At 30.6% G+C, this 10,558-nt stretch overlaps 1 protein-coding gene across 1 annotated transcript; it reads right to left on the reverse strand.

Annotated features, from left to right (window-relative positions):
- Positions 1-1,009: 1,009 nt before the first annotated feature.
- On the reverse strand, positions 1,010-10,552 carry LOC112684653 (elongation of very long chain fatty acids protein 6). Its single transcript, XM_025556272.1, has 2 exons — positions 9,801-10,552; positions 1,010-1,718 (listed from the first exon to the last, which is right to left on the reverse strand). Exons 1-2 carry the CDS (start codon positions 10,121-10,123, stop codon positions 1,196-1,198), a joined length of 846 nt encoding a protein of 281 aa, XP_025412057.1. The 5' UTR covers positions 10,124-10,552; the 3' UTR covers positions 1,010-1,195.
- Positions 10,553-10,558: the final 6 nt, after the last annotated feature.

Consider the following 10,558-nt stretch of genomic DNA (forward strand, 5'->3'; position numbering starts at 1 on the left):
AACGATCACAAAAACTTGTTCATTATATAAACGAGGTTTATGTAATTCAATCGTATAAAAAAAGGTCATATTTAGTGAATCGCAACTCATATACTGTATAATTATACAATTAGTACATTATGTTATTTTGTGTTGTTATAAATGTAGGACTGGGCACACACGCATTTTTACGGATTACAAATCGACAATCATCCGAAATCATAAGTCGCTAGTCGGGATAGTATAAATATAATTATCGATTTTTTTTAAAGTAAAAACACAATTCAATAAACCACATCATACGTAATTTTTTTAATGTAAAATGTGTTGATTTTTAATGTAAAAATATTTAAAGTCGCCTACATCGATTTTAATAATAACAAATACATCTAGGCGTATCTCATTATTTAAATATCAAATAAGGTGGTTTTGTATGTACCCGGTCCATCTTACAACACCGATTTGTAATATTAATCGGTTTCATTATTATTAGTAACAAAATTTAAGAACAAAAACATACAAGCAGCGTGTAATATATAATAACGTAGACGATCACACTCACTGGAAACGTTCACCACAAAAATTATATATATATATATATAGAATTTAGTTCATTATGTACAAATTAAAACTAAAACAAACTAAAAAAATACTTGTAAAATATATTTTTTTCTATTTTTTTCTTCATGTTAGGTTTTTATAACCTACATGCACATCCATCAACAATATGCGATAAACAAAGTTTAGTAGGACACTTAAGACTTTTCTTCGTTGTGGTTTAGAACGAACTAAGTAGATATTATACATACACATATAAAAAAAAACCTATTATTGTCTATTTAGAAAAAAAAACAGTAAAATAAAGAAATAGAAAACTGGATGAAAATAAGATATAACCGAGCAAACGAGTCTCAGTTACAAAGACAAATAAAAATTTAACACGTGTTCGACTCTCGCTGATCATAAATAAAATTAAAAAAAAAAAGTTATAATAATAATAATATTAATAATAATAATGATCTATCGCAGCATGTTTATCTCATAAATAATAGTAATAATAATAATCATAATAATAATATATCAGTGCACGTGGTTGAAAATTAATAATCGGCGCGAGCTTGCATGGCGACAGCACACATCGATAGTAGAGGGGGAGGGGTAGTGCGCGCGGGTGTATTCACGTCCGCCGCCTTCGCCGTCGTCGTCTTCGTTGCGATTAGTGTTGTTTGGACGACTTCTTGGACGCGCCGCCGCCGCGGGACTTGAGTATATACGCGTTGTAGAAGAACCGGGCGAATAGTATCAGGTAGCTCAGGTACATGGTGGACGACAGAATGATGTTGAGCTTGGACACGCGGCACGAGTGCGGCCCGCCGGCCTTCAGGTACCCGTACGTGGTGTAGTTGATGAAGCAGCCGACCAACATTTGCGTCAACTGGCTGGCCGTGATGAACATGGACACGGACTTGGGCGGCCGGTAGCCCATGGCGCGCGCCGCGTAGTACGTATACATCATCGAGTGCACCGAGTAGTTCATGACGATGAACCACCGCGCGGACGCCGTGAACTCCATGTACGAGAACCACGTGTACAGCAGCACGGTGATGTGATGGTACCAGTGCAGGAAGATCAGTGGCTGCTTGCGGAGCACAATGAATATCGTGTCGCCCAGCTCGGGCAGCTTGGACAGCACGAATAGCCACGACCAGAAGCCGGACACCGGGTCATCCTCGACGAAGCTGAGTGAACGAAACAAGAGAAAAAAATAATCAGAACATAAAAAAAAAAAAAAAAAACCAAAAAGAAAATAAGAATTAGATTTGCTGACTTGCTGGGGGGGGGGGGGTAAAGGCGCATAACCCGCGGGTGAGGGGTTCGGCTACCAGCCGGCGACTGGAAAGGTGTGAAAGGTTTAGAAAAATCGTTTTGTCGTACTGAAACACACAAAACGTACGTCGACACCTCGAATGTTACGATGCATGGTTTGTCGAGCGAGTTAAAAAAGTTTGTCGCCTTTGTCTGATAATGAATCACACCTTTGTTGAAATCCGACGTTTGAATTTATATTCAAGGGTTCGACAACATATTATTCCGAATCTATTATTGTTATAGATGCGATAAGTAATACTACATATTGTATACAATTATTGATTATTTAATAATTTGTTACATTATAATGTTAACCACGCAATACATTATCAACAGTGTCTTATCGTTTTTAGAAGATATAAAAAAATAAGCCAATTATTAGTCGATTTATGATTTGAATATTAAAATTCATTCATTTTTCAAAATCATTATTATTATTTTTTTTTCTATAAGCATAAATTCAAAGATTATATCAAATGTTAATTGTTTTAATTTTATCCAATTGAAAATAAAAATAGTGCGGTTTAATTTTTTCTATCAAATTATAACTGTTATGTAGATGAGAAATAACGCGAAAGATTTTAAAATCCAGACCAAACAGTAACATAGATTGAAATTTAATTTGAATAAAAAAATCTTAATATCACAGTATTACTATATTGAACAGACATATATTAACCATTTTTACTTAGTAAAAATGGTTGGATAAAACAGAAAACTATGGTATAAAAAAAAAATGTCCTTCAACAATAGTAATTTCTAATTAACTGCCGATAATAAAGTATATATTTATCAACATAATTCCATTGAAATTGCTACCTACTTTTGTTGTTCGAATTTGGTGTGGAGACCACGTCATACCATTTGTAATTGCACACACAACATATTAATTCATGTTGCTGTTAACAAAATGAAATCAAATGGTATCAGCTATAAAATTAATGTGTACCACGACGATTCCGTAAAAAATTAATGAAAAAACTAAGTATTTTCCTGATAACTATAAAATTATGCGGCAAACTCGATCCGTAAATATTAATGATTATTTATCATAATTCTATTCGGAAATAATTCTCAGATTCGGGGAGAAACGACCGTAAAAAGCAAAGGTGCGAAAAATACAAATTAAAGAAAAATGTTATCAAACTCAAAGGTCATTTCGATCTTGCTGTTACGGTACGTGACGGAATAAGTAAATTCAACGAGACTAAATATACGAAACCATTGGTTGAAACGCAATTTTGGTTGAGTAAAAATGTGGGAAAATGTCCTAAAAATGCCGAAAAATGGATTTAAAAGTAAGAAAACACCAAAAAATGCAAAATAAAAATTAATTATTCAGATTCAAATGCTAATAAAACACCTCGTAAAACACATTTGTATCCAGGAGAGCATCGGCTTAAAAGTTTCAAAATAAAAAAAAAAATGCAAAATGCATCAACTTTCGAGCTCTAATAATAGTATTACACGTTAAATCGGATTCAAACTACACAGTGACGAGTATTTTACCCATAGATAATAGAGTAATATTCTATTAATTATGGTTTTACCAGTCAATGAACTTTGAAAATGTTTTACACCAATATATACCACGCCATGATGCTATCAAATTTTAGTTACATCGTTAGATCACACAAGCCTTCCAAAACGCTATACTTTGGCCGACCACAAGTTCGGAGTATAGTCGCCGGCATTGTTAAATTACATAATACGATGCACAACAAGGTATTTTTCATACCATACGAAATTGCAATGAGATTACTTAATAGCAGAGTGCAGGGACAAACGTGTTCGTATACCGAACGAACGAGAAAAATAATATTGAAACTTTGTAAAATACACTGCTCAAACGTAACAATAATTATATTTATATACTAAAAATGTCGTTTTATTTTGCTTAACGGAAAATGAAAAAATATTTAATAAACCTGATAACACATCTAGAAATCGTAATGCTGAAGGTATTCGTTGAGGCGAAATGTTTACGCGAATAATGTTTATCAACAATTCTCTAGAACAGGAAGTCACAAGAATTAATTCACAACGACGGCTATGAATACTTGTAGACATGTGCAGGTAATCGACATGCAGTTAAACCAGCAATATATTTAATATGCTAATTTCATGAATTTATGAACAGGAATTTTATACTATTTCCGGAGACGTAGTAAGCGTTGCCCCCCCCCGCCTCTTTTACAATAAATTTTAATGTAGGAAAAAACATCAATGCGGTCTTGTAGAGATGAAATGGATTAATAAAACCAAACAGATGATACTCGCTGGGAGTTTAATCAGGATTACCTTTGGTGTAATGTTCAGTAATTACTATCGCAATTGTCCTCAGCGATATGCCATATAAATATTCATAAACAATACACTCCAGGAATGTCCCGAGTATATCATATTGTACTTCGAAGATATTGTAGCATCGAAAACTTATGGAAATCAACTAACCGATAAGAAATTTATTTTATTTTATTTATTAATATTTGACGGGTTGAGCCCTTTATACAATAGTGCATAACACATTTGTATATACAATAACTACAAAGCTTAATTTAGTTATAATACTAAGATGAATACAAACATGGTTGAAAGTTGAAATGTTAGAGATTGCAATTAAATTCATAACTACCGAGCCCATCGAACCAAACCAAATATTTGGAATTAAATTAAAACAATAATGTCAAAAAATATAAAATATAAATTTTAATTATCAAATGTTCTAATTTAAATAAATATTTATCTAAACAGATTCAACCTTAGTTTATGAACAAAACTAATACAGATATTTATCTATAAGACTACCATCATTAGTCCTAAAACAATAACAGGTACATTAATTGTAATTATATAGCAAGATAAAAAAAAGAAAATTTTAACAGTAATTAGGTATGATTTTTTTCCGTTACCTACGTAATTGTACGAATGGAAATAGAATAAATTATTATCTCTAAGTAGTCTCGATCATAATATTATATGAGATAATTTATTCAATATAATATAATATTTAATAATTCTTAATATACTTAAAAGTGCTAATATAATTTAACAGATTATATAATAAAAAAAAAAATGAAAATAAAAATTAGTAAATGGTTATATATTATTAATGAAGTTATAGTTATTAATTATTATATTTGTAGAGTAGGTACGACCTGTTTCAAATTAAAAATGCAGTAATACTTCAGGCAAAGCTTTTTATTTATTTCTATATATAAACTATTTGTTTATTAATTAATATAAATAAAACTTATTTGTAGTTAGTTTTTTAGCTTTTCCAATAAAAAATAGATAGTTATTCAATTAATTTACTGTATGCAAAACTTTTTTGTAATTTACATGCTAATAAAATGTGATATTTAAATAAATTACTTAATTCGACCTCGAATTAAGGCTGAACCATTTATTCGAACATTTATCAAATGTCTCAACTATGAAAACCGTTTAATTGATATAAACAATCGGACGATGAGAATATATTATGAAATTATATATAACATCAAAATTAAGAAACAATGAACATTTAAACAAATTACAAATTTTTTTTTGTAACTGTTGATTTTATTCTAAAATTGTTTACATTAAAATTATGTTGTGATTTATTTTTTTAAAAAAGAAAAATATTATAAAAATCATATTCTTTGACAACCCTTTGACTACACAAACATTAAACTAAAACACTTCAAAAGATAATAAGATGCAATGACCTAGATTTAAAAGTCATGTGGAATTTCATTCATATATAAACAATTATTGTAATATCATTAAACAATATTATATGCATAAGGACTTTTCTATTATTATGACAAATTAATACAATGTGCATAAAAAATCAATTATAATAAAAGTACTTCAAACTTGAAACTTTTTTAAAAGTGATATGCCAAATAATAAGGTGAAAAACATACAAAAGTAATTTAGAAACTCGCTAATAAATGAACCAAAAAAAAAAAAAAATCTACTGCTCAAAATAAATTAATATATTCTAAATGCCATAATTCCGAAAATTATTTATATTAAAGTCAACTCAACACGATATAGCTGCAAACAAATTACTTTTAAAAATATAAATATTCAAAAAACACAATATTTAGTCAGAAATCTATGAATCGAAAACAATTAAATTCTAACCGATTTTTTTAAAAAAAAAAAAAAAATTATTTATTATAACCATACAATCTATTATGCTATTTGATTAAAATAAAGAAAAGTAAATATTAACATCTTGGTATTGTCAATAACAAACCTAATATTTAAATTGTTTATTAACTATTAGAACCTAAAATATTTATTTCTTAATTAACTACAGTCGAAAACATAATTACATTAAATTAAATCAAATAAAATTAGTTTCGTAATACCATAACATTTTAAATATTTAATTATTTCCAAAAAAATTACTTGAGTTTTGAATCCAATTATTATATGTTACTTATCAGTTTATAATTAATTTAATAAAATTACGAAATATGATTTCCGGTCATTTAAATCATATACATAAACACTGCTCACAATAAATTAATCAATATATTCTAATGCGGATAATCAATGATAATTTAAATAAAATATTTATCTTACTAAAAGTGACACTAGCGACGTTCGTAGCCGTCTTTATGCTGTTTATGTATTTATAGAATCAAAATTTGTTTTAATAAGACGCGATAAACGCATCTTAAACGTTCGACTACCCTATATGTCACTGCATAAATCATGGTAAGTAAATCTATACGGAAAGCGGTAGAGAAAAAAATTGAAGTTCATTGTATACTTCAACTATGTATTAAACAATCGATAGACATTAAAGAGGATTTCTTTGAAATTTAAAAATCGTGATCTACAATTATGATAAATAAAACCGACGAGTATGTACATATTGAAGTAAGCAATTTCAAATGACGTAACAAAACACCTCGCAAAACACTGTCGTCTAACGTGTAGCACAGTAGTTGACGATAAGATGTCAAAATTACAACATGAACATAAAAACGACAACCGTTTAACGATTAATTGAATTTGAAATATTAGTCACGGGAATTTATTGTGCGAGTACAATATAATTTAACTATAGCTACTTAAGCACCTCTATATCGCCGCAGCGAATTTCAACCTCATCGAGCAATTGATATTATTGCAAAACCGTGAACATAATATTTATTTTTAGTTCATAAATATACGTGATGACAAGTTCGAAGTGTTTTAAATTAATAATGTATTACACATTGTTACGAATAATATTTTATACTTTGATTGAATTACTTGTAAAAAAAAATAAATTTGTCTACTGCAATTTTTGTAAACATATTATATTGTATGATTATAATACGAGGGTATTTTTTAGAATGTAATTTTCAAGGTCCAAGAGGTTAAGTGTTGTTGTAAGTTTAAAGGCCAATGTTACCAAAATGTTAACACGCATTATATATACATAAAAACTGAATTAATGTGCAACTAAAATGTTACCGTATTTCTTGTTTTAATAGAAATCCGTAACAGTATTAATAATATAATCAATATTGGAACAATTATCTACAATAATTTGTTTAAGAAATTATTCCATATTAATTAATTCCAGATTTTATTCTTTCAGTCTATCATTTGTATGATAGTATATGACAGTATATGATTTGTATATCATATATTATTACAGGACAACACAGCAGGATCTCTGATTCAATACAAAGATAATACCTAAATCAAATCACAGAAAGATAAGAAAATTTTCTCTGATAATAAAATTTTAAATAATATAACTATAAATGTAACATTTCAATTTGAATATGTATCAATATCACAAATAATATTTTCATAGTAAAATACAAATAAAATCATAAATATTGTATATTTTCTATCTGATATTAAGTACAAGAAAAAACTTTAGAGCTATTTGTGTATACTCATGTGTTGAATATTCATTAACATTAAATTGCATCAATAAACTAAAAAATCATATCTAACTATTTGACGATTCTAAGATCATCAATTTTTTTTTTTTTTACATTGTAGTTGATCTTTTACTTTGGGGTCAAATTTAGTATTTTTCTATTATATTTATAAAAAATTATCTACAAAGAGAATTTAATAAAAATACAATTTATAAGATTTTTAATATTTATCCCAAATACCTATGTCATAATATATTTTCCTTGTCAGCAATATACTCCTATTATTTGATTAATATTAGTAAATAAAAAAATTAACCTTACAATGTAATGGCCAACAGACCAAAAGTCTAAATTCAAAACATTAGTAATTACAATTTGTAATACCTACAACGCTAAAGTAAAATAATATTTTAATTTAACCAAAAAAAAAAAAAAAAATTAATAAAAAATTTGGTTTTAGTTACGTTGGTTTTAGAATTAAAATCAATTATTTATATTATAAGTATAAAATACTAAGAATTTCTATAAGACTTTAGAAATGAACTTTGTTGATTCTCAATATCAGATTTCAACTAAGTACCAATAAATATATTGCAATACAGATTTAAAAGAGTCTATCAATTAATTATTTATTTAATAAAGAACTTTGGTTCTAAATTTGACAGAAAATATTGTTAGATATAATATTTTCTAATTGTATACAGATTAGGTATATATTAAATAATTAATTATTTTATCAATAGGGATTGACGTCAACAATTTTTTCATATCTATTTATTTAATGAAAATATAAAATGTATACTACAAGATTTTGTACACTAATTTTAAGAGTGAATTATTTACTAGCAAATAATGAAAACAATTATAATCTAAGGATATATTTTGAAAAAAAAAAGTTATGTTTATAAGTATACAACAATTTAATAGTACATCATATAAAACACAAAAAACCTTGGTAAAATTATGTTAACCCAATTAAAAAATACCACCTATCAATTTAAAATGTATGCACATGTAAATAGGACAAATAGCTTAATAAAAAAAAAAAAAAAAAACAATAGAAGAATGTTAATCACTATATACATTATACGTACATTTAACTAAGTACCTACTTATTAACGAAAAGAAATTGTGACCATATTTCTTATTAAATATTAATTTGTTTTTAATTACTAAGGAAATTGTTAATGATTATAAATCATCTACAGTTATTAGTTTATTAATGGGCACCTATCAATAACATGGTTTATTGATAAAAATACCTCCATTTAAAATTGAAAAATTACTAAGGAACTTATCTTTTTAAAAACATTAATAGGTAATCTAATGTGTATGTATATGTTTTGAGAAAAAATGTTTAATTTCATAAAATTTAATACAAATAAACAAGACCTCAGGTTACCTCATATGCTAAATACCTAATGAAATTTCACCTATAATTTAAATAAATTCCTAATTAAAATTGAATTATTATCTAGATTTATACTTTAATTTACCAATAATTAAGTACCCGCCAAGAAACTAATAGAAAACGATTAAACGCTAATGGTTGAATAATCAAATGACAAGATTGATAAACTTCCCGATGTAATGAATTACATGAAGAATAAAAAACAATTGGAAAACGACAAAAATCAAAAACATCTCCGATATTTAATGGAACGATGAAGTAAAATGAGCATGGTCATTAACATGAAAACCGAAAACCATGAGTGTAAAAGTGAGAAATAAACGATTTTTTTCTAATCAAACGATCGTGGATATAGGACTGGATTAGCAGCGCAGCAGTATTTCGTAGGGACCTCGTTGAAACCCACGCGAGGACGGGCAGCAACGTTATCAGCGACAAAGACGACCTCTAGCGCACACGCAACCACGGTATAGTGTTCGCGTCAGCCGGGGATCATCGAGCGTGCCGAACAGCCCCCTAGCCGGCGGCTTTTGATTCCGCTACGCCCGTCGGGCGCGTCGAAGCACGTGGTCGGGTGCGGTTAAAGGGAGACGGGTTGGCGAAGGGAAAGAAAGCGAGTGGCGTCGTAAGTCGCAGAGCCGGGCGGTTACGCTTACCTGGTGACGCACACCGAATGGTGCAGACCGTATTTGTTGAGCACGCGGAACAATTCAGGCGCGGTGCGCGCGAACCCGACCAGACTGAACGTGGCCAGCATCGTGTTCCATAGCACCAGCAGCCCTTTGAGCCGGAACCCGGCGCGGTCGCGCATCATGCGCCGGAGCCCGAACACCACCATGGCGTAAATGGTACAGTAGTAGAACCCGTTGGTCCAGTTCTCGGTCATCCATTGCCGCGTCCATTCGTAGTGGAAGTTCTCCTCGAAATCGAATACGTATGAGTAGTTGTTCGGTTGCGGGAGCATCGTTAGGCGGACCATGGCGCGTGTGTCGGGGTCGCGAACTGGCTACGGCGAGCGAAGATAATAGCGCGTAATAAACGGCTGGTGCACTACAAAATTGTTGTGACGAAGACGACGACGAGTGGCGCGACGCGTGCGAGTTATACGACGGTTACGATCGTAGTGATCGGTCGAGAGGAATGACGCCGGGAAGAGAACCGCGTGCGCGAAATGTCGGCGGCGGTGCGAGAGGGCGAGAGGAAGCAGTGAGACCGCGGACGAGTGGGACGAAGGAAGAAAGAGAGAGAGAGAGAGAGAGAGAAACGCGTGCAGCCGTGGACGAGAGGGAACGTATGACCGACGAGACGGCTATGCGACGGCGGTCGTGGTCTCGCGGGTGCGTGCGAACGGAAAGTGGACTGGTGCGCTGGGACGCGGTCGTGAAAACACAACAACAGCCACGACGTAACACGT

Source organism: Sipha flava, unplaced genomic scaffold (genome assembly GCF_003268045.1).
Source record: "Sipha flava isolate LNK unplaced genomic scaffold, YSA_version1 255_pilon_pilon, whole genome shotgun sequence".
NCBI classification, from domain to species: domain Eukaryota; kingdom Metazoa; phylum Arthropoda; class Insecta; order Hemiptera; family Aphididae; genus Sipha; species Sipha flava.